General features: G+C 54.5%; 2 protein-coding genes across 4 annotated transcripts; both read right to left on the minus strand.

The window, feature by feature from the left end:
- Positions 1 to 2,868: 2,868 nt before the first annotated feature.
- On the minus strand, positions 2,869 to 4,839 carry LOC123936374 (protein FAM71A-like). Of its 2 annotated transcripts, XR_006817252.1 has the most exons (2): positions 3,067 to 4,839; positions 2,869 to 2,911 (listed from the first exon to the last, which is right to left on the minus strand). XR_006817252.1 is itself a non-coding variant. In XM_045996962.1 (1 exon), exon 1 carries the CDS (start codon positions 4,669 to 4,671, stop codon positions 3,226 to 3,228), a length of 1,446 nt encoding a protein of 481 aa, XP_045852918.1. In that variant the 5' UTR covers positions 4,672 to 4,839; the 3' UTR covers positions 2,983 to 3,225. The 2 variants fall into 2 exon arrangements, 1 of the variants encoding a protein (XP_045852918.1); XM_045996962.1 differs by lacking the exon at positions 2,869 to 2,911 and having other exon boundaries at positions 2,983 to 4,839.
- A 10,832-nt stretch (positions 4,840 to 15,671) lies between these two features.
- On the minus strand, positions 15,672 to 17,649 carry LOC123936376 (protein FAM71A-like). Of its 2 annotated transcripts, XR_006817253.1 has the most exons (2): positions 15,877 to 17,649; positions 15,672 to 15,721 (listed from the first exon to the last, which is right to left on the minus strand). XR_006817253.1 is itself a non-coding variant. In XM_045996964.1 (1 exon), the coding sequence occupies exon 1, from the start codon at positions 17,479 to 17,481 to the stop codon at positions 16,036 to 16,038; it is 1,446 nt and encodes a 481-aa protein (XP_045852920.1). In that variant the 5' UTR covers positions 17,482 to 17,649; the 3' UTR covers positions 15,793 to 16,035. The 2 variants fall into 2 exon arrangements, 1 of the variants encoding a protein (XP_045852920.1); XM_045996964.1 differs by lacking the exon at positions 15,672 to 15,721 and having other exon boundaries at positions 15,793 to 17,649.
- Between the last annotated feature and the right edge of the window lie 2,110 nt (positions 17,650 to 19,759).

Genomic DNA, 19,759 nt, shown 5'->3' on the forward strand with positions numbered 1-19,759 from the left:
TGATGTTTCAGGTTTTTGTCCTTTGCACACATTCTTGTCTGCGACCTGCACCTCTCCATGCTGTGCCCTGAGCTCCCCATACTTCCTCCGCCTGGCAGAGCCCTAGTCACCCTTAAAGCTGCTGATTCCTCTGTGAACCCGTCCCCGACCTCAGACTCCTTCCCATGCCCCGGAACTCCTCCTCGGAATGGATCGTGGGCCCTGAACACACGTCTCTCCTTGTGTCTGTCATTTAGAGTTGGGATGAGTGCTCAAGCCTGTCCTGTTTTCCCCATCCCCTCCACAGCTCCCTGCGGGAGGCCGAGCTAGCACTCAGGCGGTGATACATGGAAGGTCTTGCCTCACCCCTCTCTGAACCATCGCCTCCACCTTGAGCAAGTCCTTTAAATGCTCTGAACTCCACTTTGCTGACCTGCCAAATGGAGACCTGGGAATATCAGAACAACTTGAAATCATTAAAGAACTTTTGGGGCACCCGGGTGGCACAGTGGGTTAAGCCTCTGCCTTAGGCTCAGGACATAATCCCAGGGTCCTGGGATGGAGCCCCACATGGGGCTCTCTCCTCAGCGGGGAGCCTGCTTCCCCCCTCTTTCTCTGCCTGCCTCTCTGCCTATTTGTGATCTCTCTCTGTCAAATAAAATCTTAAAAAAAAAAAAAAAAAAAGAACTTTAACCGGCTAAGTGCTGTTCAACAGCTAAATGCTAAGCAGATTGTCTTTATTCCAGACTGGCGTTTACCTACACTTGCCCGTGTGGGAATCAGAGGGTCAAAGGAATGGGATGTGATCTTTTTGTAACCTCGCTGCCTTGAGTCCAGGGAAAAGCTGGTTACGAGTCAACTATTAATTCTGTCTCCCCGCAGCAACGAGTCTTCTCTGAAGCTCTGGGTTAATGATCCCGAGGTTGTTTTCCTCACAGGGCCAAACCGTTTCTAATCTTTGGCGTGTTCTTGTTCTATCCTTTAAGAATAACTTGACTCACTCCAATAATTCTCCATTCTGGGGTTGTGAACCTGGTTTGGCCCGAGGAAACGGTGACTGTGTGGGGGTCCCTGGCTCCTTTCCTTCCTCATCCGTGCCCCCGCCCCATGGCCACCAGCACCCTTCCCTTTACAAAGAGAAGAGACTCCCCTCTTCATCACACGGAAGGGCCAAGCACATATGCTGGGACCTAACGACTACTCTCCCTCACGTGAAGTTTAAGGATTTGTTTTCTGAACTCTGAAGGGGAGACTTGGTAAGGAGAAACCCCTTGCAATTGTTTCTCCGTACCAAAGTGTAATTAGTGGCGGTGGGAGGAATGGATTGTAGGGAGATTCCCGACTGGTCCCTGGAATCCCAGGCTGTTTATGGCTGCAGGGCAGGTCACACAGAGGCTGGGGATAGAAGTCTGGGGGCCAGACACCGCTCCAGGGTGGTCTGGACACTCTTGAGATAAGACCAGCTGACGGCTGTGAACTCACTGAAATTCAAAAGCCAGCTCGCAGTGGCTCACTACCAGGAGTCCCCCAGCTCCCATCCCTCCCTCCCCTTAATCTGGTACATTCGGTGCAGAGTTTGGGAACACAGTGGTGGAAACGCTTTGCCTAAAGGAGTGGGTCACTGTTCTGCAAAGGTTCCACTGTGCCATAGGAACAAGTTCACTTTTCTGAGCCTCAGTGCTCCTATCTGTAAGACAGAGATTACATTTACCGTAGGTAAATTATTACAAGAACCCAGAACCCAGTTTAAAGAGACCAGACCTTCCGGACATAAGACAAACACTTCTGCGCATACATAAGAGTGAAAACGTAAGGGAAGGCCTGGGTATGTCTGGAGCAGTAATTTCATCACAACTGCCCCGGCGTTTCTCGGACCATTCAGACTGCAGAGATCTGATGGCCGAACAGAACATTTCCAACAGCGCTGAAAGCCCGGTCTTCGCCTCGCGATCCTGTCTTGCTTTTTCCACACTGTCCTGAATTTTGTGTGCACTGTTCCCTTGTTTTTGTCCCACGCGTACTTTTAAAAGTTTAATTTTAATTTAATTTAATTTTATTTTTTGTACCACATGTACTTTCGATCTTGTTTTTGAATTATTCTATAGGTGGAATAGGTTACATTTTTTTCTTATTTTTTTTATAAACATATAATGTGTTTTTATCCCCAGGGGTACAGGTCTGTGAATCGCCACGTTTACACACGTCACAGCAGTCACCATAGCACATACCCTCCCCAATGTCCATAACCCCCCTCCCCCTCTCCCCACCCCCCTCCTCCCAGCAACCCTCAGTTTGTTTTGTGAGATTAAGAGTCACTTATGGTTTGTCTCTCTCCCAATCCCATCTCGGTTCATGTAGTCTTCTCCTACTCCCCTAACCCGCCATGTTGCATCTCCACGTCCTCGTAGCACAGAATAGGTTGTTATCGTAGGCCAGGGTACGCCGCTGCGCACTGTTGCACGTTTTCTCTCTCTCACATCGCACTCTGTTGTCAGCTGTGTTGATGGTAGTTTGGGCTGCTTGCGGTGTTGGGCTCCTTTTTGCTCTAAGTGTTCTCGCTGCCTTGGCAAGTTCTTTCCTGGGTATATACCCTGGGTATTTACAGGTTCTCAGTCTATTGCCAGCAGAGGCTGCTGCTCCCCTCTTCCCTCCACTGAATAGCCTGTAGACATGGGGAGTCCCCCCGTTCTTTCTTTGTCCCGTCTACGGACCTTCAGGGCTTAGGAACATTTGTAAACCGAACGAAATGGGGGAGGTGAGCTTTCTGGGCCATACTTTGACTTTCAGCTGTGGCCCCAGGAAACAAGCCAGACAGGCCTTGAGGCAGGATGCTTTGGCTCTGAGCATGGCTGTGAGGTGGGGGCGGTCCTCGACTGGACCCTTGGGTCTTAGGTGGCGGCCCCGCTGTGAGGTCACTACTGGGCTGCAGGACCTAGAAATTCAAACAGAACGCAGCAGGCCATTGTCAGATTGGTATATTTTTATTCACTAACGTTTTTTAAAAAAAAAATGAAATATTCCAGTGAGGGGAGCTAGAATGGGGTCTCCGGGGATACGTCCCCAGCTGCGGAGATCTCTGGGTCTTACTCATGGGCTTCGAGTCAATGTCTGCATGAGCTCAGACGTCCCGCTCCCCGCGCTCTCCCAGCCGTGGCGGCTCTCCGCCGCGTCGGCGAGGGCCTCCATGCCGCTCTTTTCCGCTGTCTTCGACGTGTACGCGCCTCTGCCGCGTGGGGAGGCCCGGCTTCAGGCAGTGAGCCTGGCTCTCAGGTTCCTCAGGAACCCGCGGATCCTGCCAAGCGTCTTGGTGCCTGAGGCCCAGCTGCCAGCGGGGAGGCTCCGCCCCGACTTGTGGGAGGTCCCGGCCTCCTCGGCGATGGGGGCGTGGCTGGTGGCGTCGTCGGGGGCGGGGCTGACGGCGTCGTCGGGGGCGCGCCTGCGGCGCGCGGGGCTGCGGAGGCCCTCGTCCTTCTTGTCTTCCGGCGCGGCTGTGTGGCCGCCTAAGGAGCGGCTGGAGGCCTTCGGGGTGATGTTGTTCCCCGGGGCCTTGTGACGGCTCTCGGCGGCCCTGCGGTGGCCGGAACTGCGGGAGGCTCGCTCCTCCCGGCGCTCCTTGCGCTCCCTCCGCTCCCTGCGGAGCGGCCTTCCCGCCGGCTCCCCACTGCCCGCCGAGCTCGACGCGTCCGAGAGGAGCTGGCCTTCCGACCCGTCCGCAGCGGCGTCTCCCGCAGGCTTGCCGGCAGCTCCGGTCCCGGCGAACGGCAGGCGTAGGCGGGCCTCCCCCGCTGCGAGCTCTGCCGCTGTCCCTGCGGCCGCCACTGCCGCGGCCACCGCGGCCTCCCCGGCGGCCCCCGCCTCGGTCCTGGCCCCTGCTGCCGACTCCCTGTAGAGCCCGGTAGCTTTTGTTGTTGGGGCAGCTAGAGTCGACAGGCTGTTGGGTGTGGGGGGGTCCTGAAAGATCTCCTCCCCGCCAGCGAAAGCTGCAGAGGTGGCCCCGGCCACCTCAGAGTCCACGTGGAGGCTCCTGACGCTGACCTGGTCCTGATGCCCTTCTCCTTGGAAATCTGCCCCTGCTGGGTACCACCCGTCCTGTTGTTCACACAGGGGCATGCCCAGCTTGTCCTCCGCTGGAATGGCGTAGGTACTGCTGTGACTGTCCACTGGCGGCCGCAGGAGGTGAACGAGCTTTTCCCAGTAGGGGAAGAGGTCTTCGCGTGCATCCAGAGGGGGGCTCAGCTGCAGGTAGCAGGAGCGGCCGGTGGCGAACTTGAGGCGCAGCTGTTGTTTCTCGCGGTCATGAATGGAGATCCGCACAAACTTCAAGGGAAGGAGCCTGGTGAGCTCCAGGGTCCCCCAAGCCTTGCGGCCTTTTCCCTTGGTGGTCTGGCCCCGGTCGGAGTCCTCTTCACAGCCGGTGTCCGGGCGGGCCAGCAGCATGACATCTGGGCTCGGGAGGCCGGGGCTGGTGGATGCGATGCCCACGGTCACCATTCCGACTCGGTGGTGCACGTCGACGACTTCCCCTTTCTTTGTTATTTCAATAAAGTCACTTTCAAACAGGGGTGTGTTTTTTAAGAGATAGTATTCTCCCCTGCGCAGCTGTCGCTGGAGTTTCCCCATGGCGGTGTCGAACATGCCCACCCCGGAGGCGCTGTGCACCCTGTGATGGGGTGGCCGAGTGGATGGAGACATGGGCCAGGCAGGGGGTGGGCTTGATCTGGGGGCTGGTCCCTGGAGCTTGTCCTCCTCCGCCTGGTTGTGTTGGCAGAGGGTGCAGCCCCGCTCCTGCGGCACTGGGCTGGCTCTGTGGCGGGGTCCCAAACCCACCGCGCCCCTCAGGCCACAGGCCACAGGCCCCGCTTTGGCTCAGAACCTCCCGGAGACAGGGGTCAGGGTGGGGGGCCCTGAGGGTGACCGCGGGGACGCTGGTGGGTGCCTGGACCTCAGACTGAAGCTCTGCAAGGGTATAGAGCTGGACGGCGGCTCCCCCACCTCACCTCTGTCCCTCACTTTTTAATCTTCCTGATAGGCTGCCAACTGCGAACTGGGAACTGCAGTCCTGGTGAGACTAACCTCTGTCTCAGCCCGCACCCTGCGCAGCCCTATTTATCCTCTGCTGCCCTTTGTGACCTGTCACCGGCACATACCCCTTTGTTGTCATCCCGCAGACACCCCCTCAGGGCAGGGCCGTCATCCTCCCCCCAAGTGCCCCCCTGCCCCCACAGAGGACAGGCCCACCCTGCCAGGGACCCAGGCGGGTATCCAAATAAAAAGGGCTTCAAATGGAACAATTTTGTGCGGGGAATTTTTTTTCCCTCCCCCAAATTCGGAAGATTCAGCGCCTGGACACAATCTCTAGGAATGACTATAAGGCGATGGGATACGTTTGAACCGTTTGAGCTCTTGGTTTCATCTTATCCAAGAACCCAGAACTGGCAGTCTTGATGCTTAACCTGTTCCGTCCTAAGATGGCAGTAGACGTGGCTGCTAACAGCCATTAACAGCCCTGAAGGATGACAAGAAAAACGGCCTCCCCTAGGCACCCGGCCCTGTTCTCCACACACGACGATGAGAGTCCATCAGGTTTGGCAGTGTTCCCACTGGCCCGTTTTATGAGGAGAGGGAGGTGACATCATCAGCCCAACTTCACGGAACTAATGGTGGTAGAGGCCACGTTTCCGGGCAGGTCTACCGGCTTCTAAAGCCTCGTTCGGAACCACCATAGTACTTGGCTCCCCACAGCTTGGCCCAGCCACAGGTTTTCAACCAGACTGATTTAAGACCTTTCTGAGGCACTGTGGGAAGTTGCACGACTCCCTGTGTGTATGGATGTTGTGGAGAGAACCTAGGCCACTACTTCAGACAGCGGCTGGGCTGAATTGGGAATTAAATTTTACAGGGGGGGCATCTTGGTTCCTCCCCTCGCTTGTGCTTCCACGAGCAGCCCATCTGTGGAAACCTGGTTATTCTCTCTCAAGAGCGCCCCACCCAGGTTTTCGTCCCTTCTCCTCCAGTGCAATGAAGCGGGGCTTGGGAAGGGGGTGCTGAGAGGTCATCTGGGATTCCAAGAGTTTGCCAAGCAGCCTCCTGGGGCAACAGGTGTGCTTTGGAAGCAGCAACGCCTGTGGGGAGCATGTGCCCTTGTACGTACGTCCTGCCTTCCTGCCCCTCCCACACAGCTAGCCCCAGAGTGAGTGATTTCTGAACTGTTGCTTGAAAGTTCTAGAAAGATTATCTGCTCCCAACTCTCGTATCTCCCGGTTTGATGTTATGCCCGAAATCCGACATTTGGGATTCATTCCTTGAAAATAAAGGCCTTTCTGTTCAAATGCACACACGAGTGCATCAACAGGGGAAAGGACAAATTCGAGGTGGTCTATCCCTACAGTGGGATGTCATTCGGCTGCAAAAAGAAATGAGGAAGTGCTACGTGCTCCAACAGGGATGAATCCTGAAAGTAGGATGCTAAGTACAAGAAGCCGGATGCAAAAAGCCACATGCTGAACGATTTCATTTCGACGAAATGTTCCAGAAGAGGCAAATCCATAGATAGATGTTAGATTTGAGGTTGACTAGGGCTGGAGGGAGGGGAGTGTAGGGAGCGACTGCTTAATGAACAGGAACAGGATTTACTTGGTGGGCATGAAAAGTCTGGAACTAGATAGTGGGGATGGTCTCACCGCACTGTGAATGTACTGAGTTTCACTCTCTCGAGAGTGGGTACGACGGTAAACGTTATGTTGTAGTTTCTCTCTCTCTTACACAGTGCACATATACATTCCTGCTTGGAGCCCTTTAGAAAGGTCAGTGGTGTGACTGAGCTTTCCATGTCCCCAGCTGTAAAATGGGGTAAGAGTTGCTGTGAGCATTCAACGCGGTAATGCACGTGAAGTGTTGAGCGTTATCGTGGAACTCAGTAAATTGTAGCTGTCGTAATCATTCATCCTCAGCGGACCCTTTAAGCGTCGGTGCAGATTCCTTCCTGAGAGCAGTTTTTGAGAAGACAAACTGAGAAGCTTCTGGGGTTAGAGCTAGTATGAGAACACCGAAGGATGCTCTATGGGCCAAACTGGCTTCTTCTGAGTCCCGGCTTCAGGCAGATCCATGAAAACACAGAGAAACTGACCACAACCAGAGTATGGGATGCACGGAGAGGAAAGGCTTCATATGGGTTTGGGTTTCCAGGGTTTGTTCAAAGCCCATGGGGAGAACGTGGGATGAAGATGGAAAATAGCATTTTAGCTCTTGGCAGAAAGTGCAAGTTTTCATTCCAGAATGCCCTGGGGCCAGAATCCTGTAGAACTCTCAATTCTGAAAGAGGTGTCTGGCCAGATGTCAGGGAAAGGCAAGGGGACAAGGATGAGGTCAGGAGAGGGGGTGGACTCTCCACGCCCTGCAGTGTGACGTCACCACCCCAGCAGGAGGCAGCCGCAGGGAAAGACACTGGCAAACCTGCTGTCTGATTCTGGCGGAGGCCCCCATCCCGTTAATTCTCGCAGATCCTCCCAACCTTCCCTCTCCGGGGACTGTGGTACAAGAGGAACTAAACAACTTGATGGTAAGTACATATTCATCTTTTTTTATTCAAGTTTCGAAACACAAACTCGGCGACAGAAAAGTAAGCCGCCTTTAGTGCCCTTGATAAAAGGAGCTTTCCTTTCCCCTAAGCATAGCTGTAGGCGGGGCCAGGCCAGCTAGACGGAGACGGCCAATCAGCGGGGCATGCATATATTTACTGAGGTGAGTTGCAATCCCATTGGCCACCTGTGTGTGGGCCGGGCTCCCCCACCTCTCTAAAGGCTGGTCTGTGAGGCTGCGGGAGGGGCGTGGGTAGAGGGAGCCCTTAGAGTAGGCATTAGGGGAGCCTTTGGGAGCCCTTAGGGGAGTGGTAGGAGTGGTAGTGTCGGGCTTGTGGAGAGTGACAGCGCCCTTTTCCTCGTCGGGAGCATCAGGAACGACATTGCTGGGAGCCTCGCCGCCCTGAGCAGCCTGGTCAGGAGCCGGCAGCGCCGCCTGGTCGGGAGCGGCCTCGCACTGGGGAGCGAGCGGCCTGTGGTACAGTGAGGGTGAGGCAGGGAGCCTCCAGGAGGGACCCCAGGGCAAGAGGGCGGCGGCCCCCAGCAAGGCCCGGGCACCTACCGGTCAGTTTGGTTTCTGTGGCATGGCGCGAAATAAAGCTTTGCTTGCTTTTCGCTTTGTGTCAGTCTCGTTCCTTTGATCCCGGGCCCTAACAATAACCGGTGTTACTTTTCGGATCAATGTTTTTGGCCATAGCCACCACCCACTTCCTTCCTCTCCAATTCATTGTCCATGGCAGCTGAAAAAAAACGGTCTTGAGTTTTCGTAACAGCTGATTGGTGGCACCTACACGTACAACCGGAGGGTAAATGCGAGAAATGCTCCCCCACCCCTTAGAGAAACCAGATTATCTCCTGCAAGCGGGGGCGAACAGGCGCTAGCACCCACTGGATCTTTAGAGATTGGCAAGTGTCCCTGGTGTGCAAGCAAAGCAGCCCCATCGGGACACTGGTGTCGCAGGGGTTAACTTGAACCGCGCAGGAGTTCAGAGGAGCAAGCTTCCCATTCCTGTGCACAGGAGTCTGAACCTGGAATGAAGCTACTCTCTGTCTCCAGAAAGACGTTCGTGGCAGACCAGCCCGCTTTTATTTCTCGCCTCTTAGGGATACCTTTGTGTGCAGGCATAGAGCAAGGGCGCCTTGGCTGAACTGGTTGTTACTTGCCGGTCAAGTTTAGAGGATTCTTGGATTTCAGCATCAGAAAGGAGCCCTTGTGTCTGGGTCCGGTCGGTCGGTTGGAGGGGGCCCGGTTGCCCTAAGCCTGACTTGGTCCGTCCACAAGACCCCCTGTCCATCACTGAAGGCTGGGTCCCCGGCCAGGGCTGGGAGGGGCCTCTCTGATTTTGCCCCTCGGCCAAGAGGCCGCAATGACACCGGAAAGTTGAGGGAGTGGACGTGAAACAGAAACAGATGGCTTTAGTTCCAGGAACTCAGAAATGGAAGGAAAGGTTGTAGATATGCTTTGAGACCCACTATGGCCTAGGTTTTGGCTGTGCCGGCCGGAACTCTGCCGCTGACCTTGGGAAAGCCCCTCTCCTCTCTAGGCCTCAGCTTCCTCGTATGTCAAGTACATCTGGGATTAGTCAAGATCCTTCTGGGTCTGACAGGCTGTGGGGTTCTAGGTGTCCCAGGACTCTCTCTGTTTCCCGGGGGTCAATGAGCCTGAAGGCATGTGGCGAGCGATAGGGAGAAGGGGACCAAGAGATGTCCAGTGCGGGTTCTTGTGAGTTCAAGTAACTGAAAGGGGGAGGACAGGAAAGGGGTAAGAAAATCAAGAAGACGGAAGCACGTAAGAGGGGAGCTGAGGAGAGGGAAAGGAGGAGACATGGCGGTGGCGCGGTGACCCCAGGCCCCTCAGGTCCAGCCGGCCCGGCTGACTTTGTTACAGGGGGGGGTGAGGGAGTGGCAAATCTTGTTTTCCCAAGAAGGCCACACTACCATGGCCGCCCCCGCGTCCTTTTGCAATGTGGTCTTGTCGTTGCCCTGTGAAGAAGGAAAAGTTCAATTTCTCTCCCTTAAAACCTGGGTTGCCCTTCGGACTCACTTGTAGCCGGTGGAATGAGGGAGCAGTTCCGTGGGGGGCCTTCTGAGGCTCAGGGAGCAGCAGCTTCCACTTGGCTATCTTGAGATATTTGCTCTGAGGGAAGCCAATCTGACCACCCGTGACCACCACCAGGAAGGCCACGTGTAGGCATTCCTGCGGAGAATCCCAGCTTAGAGCCATCTCCCGCAAGGCACCAGACACGTGAGTGAGGATTTCTTTGAGTCTCCAGCCCGGACTTCTGATTCACCTCACTCCATACCATGAGGAGCAGAGGAAACCGCTCCCCGTGGAGCCCTGCCCAAAATCTTGATGTAGAAGAATCTACGAGATACCATTTTATAGGTCACAAAGTTTGGGGGGAGTTTGTTATAAAGCAAAAGGATGGTAGGAGAGGCTTATAAAAATAGGAGCTTCCTTAACACGAGAAACCCTTAAACATGGATGAACAAGACTTTTAAGAGCTCAGCGATGTGTGAGATTTCAAAACCAATTGGGAAGCCAACATCTAACTTTGCCTATCCAGGGCATTACGACAAAGTTACCATTTCCTATAGGTCACCATATTATGTGTTTAAGAAGTATATTTTCATGGGAAAGGGAGAAAAGGCACCCATCCCAGCGGGTTGGTTAGAAGGAAAGAGATGAGCAACAGCCCATGTTGGCCAGGATGTGGAAACAGCAGAGCTCCCACGCACTCCTGGTGGGAGCGCGGAATGGCACGGTCCCCGTGGAATTAGCATGTAGGACTGAACGTTTGTGTATATTCAGTTCCATTTCGAAGTATATGTCTGACAGAAACGTATGCATATTTTTACCCAAAGATCTGCGTATCAATGTTCATAGCAGCGCTATTCTTAGGGGCCCCAAACTGGAAGTAACTGCAACACCCACCAATGGCTTCATGAATCAATAAATTGTAGTATGTGTCTGTAATGAAATATAGCTGGGAGAAGGAATAATTGCCACAAAAGTCATGGACCACTCTCATGACTATGATGTTGAGGGAAAGAAACCAGAGTCAAAGAATACATACAATGTGATTCCATTTACCTAAAGTGCAAAAAGAAGCAAAATGAGTCTCCGAGGTCAGAGGTTAGGACAATGGTTACCCCGGGGTGGTAGAGAACACGAGGGGGGCTTCTCGTATGTATGTTATCTCTCAAACGCAAATGTTAAAAACAGGAGGAAGGACATGCTCTCGAAGCAAAGGATTTGCTTCAAACTTTCTAAAAAGTTTTACGAAAAACTTTTAAATTAATCCATTAATTGAATTCATTTTAATTCAATTAATTCAATTTAATTATGAACAACTTTAAATTTAATCAATTTCTAAACTTAAATTTAATGAAAAGGAGACTTTGAATTTCTCCTTCTTTAATCTCACGTAAATTGCGAATGGCAAGGTGCTGGGTTTATGGCGATGTCCGTGGGAGAAAGAAACAGGGGCGACGTGGTCAGCAGCAACTGAAACTGGGGGAAAGAGGCCAGCCCTCGAAGGAAGGTGCTTCTCCGAGGCTCCGTGCTGCCAACTGTATTGCGTGCACGCAAGCGCATTTCTAGAAAGATCTTTCCCAGACTTCTGCAGGTCCCGGCACATGTAGCAAACGGCAACATGGGAAAGGCATACTGGGGTGTCACATGGGGCTCCCGGCCGCCACAGCCAACTGGCTGGGTCCTCCGGGTGCCCCCAAGATGAGTGGTACCATTTCCTCCGCACACTTGTGGGAAAACGCCCACTTACAGAGGGTGGGAAACATGAACCTCCATAACGCATTGTAAGTTCTCCTGCTCTTCTGCTCCAGGAAAATCCAGCTCTATGTGCCCTTCCTTTCTGGATTACAGGTCCCATTTGCAGCAATGAAGATCATGGGGTCCAGGGCTTTATGGAGCATTCCCGGTCTCTCCTTCATGCCGTGGTCTCATTTCCTCTTCCAGCCTCATTTCCCAACACACCCTCACCCCCTTCCCACTGCCCTCCCCCACCCTATCCCCTAAACACATGATATCTTGGGCGCGCTGTTCTTGCCTGTCATCTAGAAACATCGCCCAAGACCCCCAAGCTCCCAGGTCGTCCTCGTTCTCCATCATCTCTCTGCTCAGACCTTCCCTTCTCTGACGCCTCCTCCTATACACTACCCAAGGCCGCCACCACGCCCTGATGTGCGCTCCTGGTATGTGTGTGTATACATGAATGATCTTGCCCAGAGGAGGTGCTCAACAGTTGTTTCTCGAATGACTTCCAGGCTGCAGAGAGACCGCGACACTAATCCCACCCTACCCCTATTCTGGATGGTCACTCATTGTCCCCTTGAGTTGGAACCCCCAAGTTCCTAGGGTCCCCGTCTTAAGGCTACTCCACACTCTGCCATTCCCCTGCCTTGGGAGCCATGCAGCCTGCAGGGGAGATATTACCCACTCCCCGCCCCCCACCTCCACCCCAGCTCACAACTCTGGGATTAGCATTAGGCCAATTGTGGTGTGACAAAGGGAAGGGGTGACTGTCCCTTAGCGTCAGTCCCGGCTCCCATCATTCAAGCAATAGCCCGTAGCACCAGGATGTGGCCACAAGGGACTCTACTGGGCGACACTTACCTGTACAGTGGAGGAGGGTTTGTGTGAATCCATCTTGCCCGGATGCACAAGGGGCAGCTCAAGGAGCTCTCGTCTCCTGTCCGGTTCCCTTTGGCTGCCTTATCCTGATGTTTTACCCCCTAGCCACCGAGAAGCTGTTTTATATCTTCAGACATTCCTCCTTGCTTCCAGGAGCCTCTCTTCTTGCTATCCCCTTTCCACCAACAGTCACCGCGGGGAAGGGCACTTCCCCTTTGGTCTGTTTTCCCTCCTTTAGATGAGTGCTGAGCCTATGCCATGAGCTCCGTGTCCCTCCAGGATGTGGGATGGAAAATTGTCCTGTGCCATCTTCTCAACATGTCCTGACTCTGCCCCCTTCTGTTTCCCCAACGCCACCCAGGATTAGGTTTCTTCCTCTCTGGCCAGGATTAATACAATCCCGGCTTCCTGGAGCATCGCCGGTCTCCAGACAGACCCCCGGCCGCCAGCTGTCCACCCTGGCTTTCAATGGCTCCCCTGGGCCCAGACGTTCACACAGCACCCCAGGTGCCCCAAGATCCAGCTGCCTGATTCTCCAGCCTCACGTCCCCTTGGGCTCCAACCGGCAGTACTGAAATGCCTGTAATTGCTCAACACATCGTGATGTTTCAGGTTTTTGTCCTTTGCACACATTCTTGTCTGCGACCTGCACCTCTCCATGCTGTGCCCTGAGCTCCCCATACTTCCTCCGCCTGGCAGAGCCCTAGTCACCCTTAAAGCTGCTGATTCCTCTGTGAACCCGTCCCCGACCTCAGACTCCTTCCCATGCCCCGGAACTCCTCCTCGGAATGGATCGTGGGCCCTGAACACACGTCTCTCCTTGTGTCTGTCATTTAGAGTTGGGATGAGTGCTCAAGCCTGTCCTGTTTTCCCCATCCCCTCCACAGCTCCCTGCGGGAGGCCGAGCTAGCACTCAGGCGGTGATACATGGAAGGTCTTGCCTCACCCCTCTCTGAACCATCGCCTCCACCTTGAGCAAGTCCTTTAAATGCTCTGAACTCCACTTTGCTGACCTGCCAAATGGAGACCTGGGAATATCAGAACAACTTGAAATCATTAAAGAACTTTTGGGGCACCCGGGTGGCACAGTGGGTTAAGCCTCTGCCTTAGGCTCAGGACATAATCCCAGGGTCCTGGGATGGAGCCCCACATGGGGCTCTCTCCTCAGCGGGGAGCCTGCTTCCCCCCTCTTTCTCTGCCTGCCTCTCTGCCTATTTGTGATCTCTCTCTGTCAAATAAAATCTTAAAAAAAAAAAAAAAAAAGAACTTTAACCGGCTAAGTGCTGTTCAACAGCCAAATGCTAAGCAGATTGTCTTTATTCCAGACTGGCGTTTACCTACACTTGCCCGTGTGGGAATCAGAGGGTCAAAGGAATGGGATGTGATCTTTTTGTAACCTCGCTGCCTTGAGTCCAGGGAAAAGCTGGTTACGAGTCAACTATTAATTCTGTCTCCCCGCAGCAACGAGTCTTCTCTGAAGCTCTGGGTTAATGATCCCGAGGTTGTTTTCCTCACAGGGCCAAACCGTTTCTAATCTTTGGCGTGTTCTTGTTCTATCCTTTAAGAATAACTTGACTCACTCCAATAATTCTCCATTCTGGGGTTGTGAACCTGGTTTGGCCCGAGGAAACGGTGACTGTGTGGGGGTCCCTGGCTCCTTTCCTTCCTCATCCGTGCCCCCGCCCCATGGCCACCAGCACCCTTCCCTTTACAAAGAGAAGAGACTCCCCTCTTCATCACACGGAAGGGCCAAGCACATATGCTGGGACCTAACGACTACTCTCCCTCACGTGAAGTTTAAGGATTTGTTTTCTGAACTCTGAAGGGGAGACTTGGTAAGGAGAAACCCCTTGCAATTGTTTCTCCGTACCAAAGTGTAATTAGTGGCGGTGGGAGGAATGGATTGTAGGGAGATTCCCGACTGGTCCCTGGAATCCCAGGCTGTTTATGGCTGCAGGGCAGGTCACACAGAGGCTGGGGATAGAAGTCTGGGGGCCAGACACCGCTCCAGGGTGGTCTGGACACTCTTGAGATAAGACCAGCTGACGGCTGTGAACTCACTGAAATTCAAAAGCCAGCTCGCAGTGGCTCACTACCAGGAGTCCCCCAGCTCCCATCCCTCCCTCCCCTTAATCTGGTACATTCGGTGCAGAGTTTGGGAACACAGTGGTGGAAACGCTTTGCCTAAAGGAGTGGGTCACTGTTCTGCAAAGGTTCCACTGTGCCATAGGAACAAGTTCACTTTTCTGAGCCTCAGTGCTCCTATCTGTAAGACAGAGATTACATTTACCGTAGGTAAATTATTACAAGAACCCAGAACCCAGTTTAAAGAGACCAGACCTTCCGGACATAAGACAAACACTTCTGCGCATACATAAGAGTGAAAACGTAAGGGAAGGCCTGGGTATGTCTGGAGCAGTAATTTCATCACAACTGCCCCGGCGTTTCTCGGACCATTCAGACTGCAGAGATCTGATGGCCGAACAGAACATTTCCAACAGCGCTGAAAGCCCGGTCTTCGCCTCGCGATCCTGTCTTGCTTTTTCCACACTGTCCTGAATTTTGTGTGCACTGTTCCCTTGTTTTTGTCCCACGCGTACTTTTAAAAGTTTAATTTTAATTTAATTTAATTTTATTTTTTGTACCACATGTACTTTCGATCTTGTTTTTGAATTATTCTATAGGTGGAATAGGTTACATTTTTTTCTTATTTTTTTTATAAACATATAATGTGTTTTTATCCCCAGGGGTACAGGTCTGTGAATCGCCACGTTTACACACGTCACAGCAGTCACCATAGCACATACCCTCCCCAATGTCCATAACCCCCCTCCCCCTCTCCCCACCCCCCTCCTCCCAGCAACCCTCAGTTTGTTTTGTGAGATTAAGAGTCACTTATGGTTTGTCTCTCTCCCAATCCCATCTCGGTTCATGTAGTCTTCTCCTACTCCCCTAACCCGCCATGTTGCATCTCCACGTCCTCGTAGCACAGAATAGGTTGTTATCGTAGGCCAGGGTACGCCGCTGCGCACTGTTGCACGTTTTCTCTCTCTCACATCGCACTCTGTTGTCAGCTGTGTTGATGGTAGTTTGGGCTGCTTGCGGTGTTGGGCTCCTTTTTGCTCTAAGTGTTCTCACTGCCTTGGCAAGTTCTTTCCTGGGTATATACCCTGGGTATTTACAGGTTCTCAGTCTATTGCCAGCAGAGGCTGCTGCTCCCCTCTTCCCTCCACTGAATAGCCTGTAGACATGGGGAGTCCCCCCGTTCTTTCTTTGTCCCGTCTACGGACCTTCAGGGCTTAGGAACATTTGTAAACCGAACGAAATGGGGGAGGTGAGCTTTCTGGGCCATACTTTGACTTTCAGCTGTGGCCCCAGGAAACAAGCCAGACAGGCCTTGAGGCAGGATGCTTTGGCTCTGAGCATGGCTGTGAGGTGGGGGCGGTCCTCGACTGGACCCTTGGGTCTTAGGTGGCGGCCCCGCTGTGAGGTCACTACTGGGCTGCAGGACCTAGAAATTCAAACAGAACGCAGCAGGCCATTGTCAGATTGGTATATTTTTATTCACTAACGTTTTTTAAAAAAAAAATGAAATATTCCAGTGAGGGGAGCTAGAATGGGGTCTCCGGGGATACGTCCCCAGCTGCGGAGATCTCTGGGTCTTACTCATGGGCTTCGAGTCAATGTCTGCATGAGCTCAGACGTCCCGCTCCCCGCGCTCTCCCAGCCGTGGCGGCTCTCCGCCGCGTCGGCGAGGGCCTCCATGCCGCTCTTTTCCGCTGTCTTCGACGTGTACGCGCCTCTGCCGCGTGGGGAGGCCCGGCTTCAGGCAGTGAGCCTGGCTCTCAGGTTCCTCAGGAACCCGCGGATCCTGCCAAGCGTCTTGGTGCCTGAGGCCCAGCTGCCAGCGGGGAGGCTCCGCCCCGACTTGTGGGAGGTCCCGGCCTCCTCGGCGATGGGGGCGTGGCTGGTGGCGTCGTCGGGGGCGGGGCTGACGGCGTCGTCGGGGGCGCGCCTGCGGCGCGCGGGGCTGCGGAGGCCCTCGTCCTTCTTGTCTTCCGGCGCGGCTGTGTGGCCGCCTAAGGAGCGGCTGGAGGCCTTCGGGGTGATGTTGTTCCCCGGGGCCTTGTGACGGCTCTCGGCGGCCCTGCGGTGGCCGGAACTGCGGGAGGCTCGCTCCTCCCGGCGCTCCTTGCGCTCCCTCCGCTCCCTGCGGAGCGGCCTTCCCGCCGGCTCCCCACTGCCCGCCGAGCTCGACGCGTCCGAGAGGAGCTGGCCTTCCGACCCGTCCGCAGCGGCGTCTCCCGCAGGCTTGCCGGCAGCTCCGGTCCCGGCGAACGGCAGGCGTAGGCGGGCCTCCCCCGCTGCGAGCTCTGCCGCTGTCCCTGCGGCCGCCACTGCCGCGGCCACCGCGGCCTCCCCGGCGGCCCCCGCCTCGGTCCTGGCCCCTGCTGCCGACTCCCTGTAGAGCCCGGTAGCTTTTGTTGTTGGGGCAGCTAGAGTCGACAGGCTGTTGGGTGTGGGGGGGTCCTGAAAGATCTCCTCCCCGCCAGCGAAAGCTGCAGAGGTGGCCCCGGCCACCTCAGAGTCCACGTGGAGGCTCCTGACGCTGACCTGGTCCTGATGCCCTTCTCCTTGGAAATCTGCCCCTGCTGGGTACCACCCGTCCTGTTGTTCACACAGGGGCATGCCCAGCTTGTCCTCCGCTGGAATGGCGTAGGTACTGCTGTGACTGTCCACTGGCGGCCGCAGGAGGTGAACGAGCTTTTCCCAGTAGGGGAAGAGGTCTTCGCGTGCATCCAGAGCGGGGCTCAGCTGCAGGTAGCAGGAGCGGCCGGTGGCGAACTTGAGGCGCAGCTGTTGTTTCTCGCGGTCATGAATGGAGATCCGCACAAACTTCAAGGGAAGGAGCCTGGTGAGCTCCAGGGTCCCCCAAGCCTTGCGGCCTTTTCCCTTGGTGGTCTGGCCCCGGTCGGAGTCCTCTTCACAGCCGGTGTCCGGGCGGGCCAGCAGCATGACATCTGGGCTCGGGAGGCCGGGGCTGGTGGATGCGATGCCCACGGTCACCATTCCGACTCGGTGGTGCACGTCGACGACTTCCCCTTTCTTTGTTATTTCAATAAAGTCACTTTCAAACAGGGGTGTGTTTTTTAAGAGATAGTATTCTCCCCTGCGCAGCTGTCGCTGGAGTTTCCCCATGGCGGTGTCGAACATGCCCACCCCGGAGGCGCTGTGCACCCTGTGATGGGGTGGCCGAGTGGATGGAGACATGGGCCAGGCAGGGGGTGGGCTTGATCTGGGGGCTGGTCCCTGGAGCTTGTCCTCCTCCGCCTGGTTGTGTTGGCAGAGGGTGCAGCCCCGCTCCTGCGGCACTGGGCTGGCTCTGTGGCGGGGTCCCAAACCCACCGCGCCCCTCAGGCCACAGGCCACAGGCCCCGCTTTGGCTCAGAACCTCCCGGAGACAGGGGTCAGGGTGGGGGGCCCTGAGGGTGACCGCGGGGACGCTGGTGGGTGCCTGGACCTCAGACTGAAGCTCTGCAAGGGTATAGAGCTGGACGGCGGCTCCCCCACCTCACCTCTGTCCCTCACTTTTTAATCTTCCTGATAGGCTGCCAACTGCGAACTGGGAACTGCAGTCCTGGTGAGACTAACCTCTGTCTCAGCCCGCACCCTGCGCAGCCCTATTTATCCTCTGCTGCCCTTTGTGACCTGTCACCGGCACATACCCCTTTGTTGTCATCCCGCAGACACCCCCTCAGGGCAGGGCCGTCATCCTCCCCCCAAGTGCCCCCCTGCCCCCACAGAGGACAGGCCCACCCTGCCAGGGACCCAGGCGGGTATCCAAATAAAAAGGGCTTCAAATGGAACAATTTTGTGCGGGGAATTTTTTTTCCCTCCCCCAAATTCGGAAGATTCAGCGCCTGGACACAATCTCTAGGAATGACTATAAGGCGATGGGATACGTTTGAACCGTTTGAGCTCTTGGTTTCATCTTATCCAAGAACCCAGAACTGGCAGTCTTGATGCTTAACCTGTTCCGTCCTAAGATGGCAGTAGACGTGGCTGCTAACAGCCATTAACAGCCCTGAAGGATGACAAGAAAAACGGCCTCCCCTAGGCACCCGGCCCTGTTCTCCACACACGACGATGAGAGTCCATCAGGTTTGGCAGTGTTCCCACTGGCCCGTTTTATGAGGAGAGGGAGGTGACATCATCAGCCCAACTTCACGGAACTAATGGTGGTAGAGGCCACGTTTCCGGGCAGGTCTACCGGCTTCTAAAGCCTCGTTCGGAACCACCATAGTACTTGGCTCCCCACAGCTTGGCCCAGCCACAGGTTTTCAACCAGACTGATTTAAGACCTTTCTGAGGCACTGTGGGAAGTTGCACGACTCCCTGTGTGTATGGATGTTGTGGAGAGAACCTAGGCCACTACTTCAGACAGCGGCTGGGCTGAATTGGGAATTAAATTTTACAGGGGGGGCATCTTGGTTCCTCCCCTCGCTTGTGCTTCCACGAGCAGCCCATCTGTGGAAACCTGGTTATTCTCTCTCAAGAGCGCCCCACCCAGGTTTTCGTCCCTTCTCCTCCAGTGCAATGAAGCGGGGCTTGGGAAGGGGGTGCTGAGAGGTCATCTGGGATTCCAAGAGTTTGCCAAGCAGCCTCCTGGGGCAACAGGTGTGCTTTGGAAGCAGCAACGCCTGTGGGGAGCATGTGCCCTTGTACGTACGTCCTGCCTTCCTGCCCCTCCCACACAGCTAGCCCCAGAGTGAGTGATTTCTGAACTGTTGCTTGAAAGTTCTAGAAAGATTATCTGCTCCCAACTCTCGTATCTCCCGGTTTGATGTTATGCCCGAAATCCGACATTTGGGATTCATTCCTTGAAAATAAAGGCCTTTCTGTTCAAATGCACACACGAGTGCATCAACAGGGGAAAGGACAAATTCGAGGTGGTCTATCCCTACAGTGGGATGTCATTCGGCTGCAAAAAGAAATGAGGAAGTGCTACGTGCTCCAACAGGGATGAATCCTGAAAGTAGGATGCTAAGTACAAGAAGCCGGATGCAAAAAGCCACATGCTGAACGATTTCATTTCGACGAAATGTTCCAGAAGAGGCAAATCCATAGATAGATGTTAGATTTGAGGTTGACTAGGGCTGGAGGGAGGGGAGTGTAGGGAGCGACTGCTTAATGAACAGGAACAGGATTTACTTGGTGGGCATGAAAAGTCTGGAACTAGATAGTGGGGATGGTCTCACCGCACTGTGAATGTACTGAGTTTCACTCTCTCGAGAGTGGGTACGACGGTAAACGTTATGTTGTAGTTTCTCTCTCTCTTACACAGTGCACATATACATTCCTGCTTGGAGCCCTTTAGAAAGGTCAGTGGTGTGACTGAGCTTTCCATGTCCCCAGCTGTAAAATGGGGTAAGAGTTGCTGTGAGCATTCAACGCGGTAATGCACGTGAAGTGTTGAGCGTTATCGTGGAACTCAGTAAATTGTAGCTGTCGTAATCATTCATCCTCAGCGGACCCTTTAAGCGTCGGT

The sequence above is a fragment of the Meles meles genome, unplaced genomic scaffold, assembly GCF_922984935.1.
Source record: "Meles meles unplaced genomic scaffold, mMelMel3.1 paternal haplotype, whole genome shotgun sequence".
Lineage (NCBI taxonomy): Eukaryota > Metazoa > Chordata > Mammalia > Carnivora > Mustelidae > Meles > Meles meles.

What these genes read in the sequence shown, in the direction of transcription:
- LOC123936374 (XM_045996962.1), bottom strand. Translation starts at nt 4,671, where the DNA reads ATGTCTCCATCCACTCGGCCACCCCATCACAGGGTGCACAGCGCCTCC.
- LOC123936376 (XM_045996964.1), bottom strand. Translation starts at nt 17,481, where the DNA reads ATGTCTCCATCCACTCGGCCACCCCATCACAGGGTGCACAGCGCCTCC.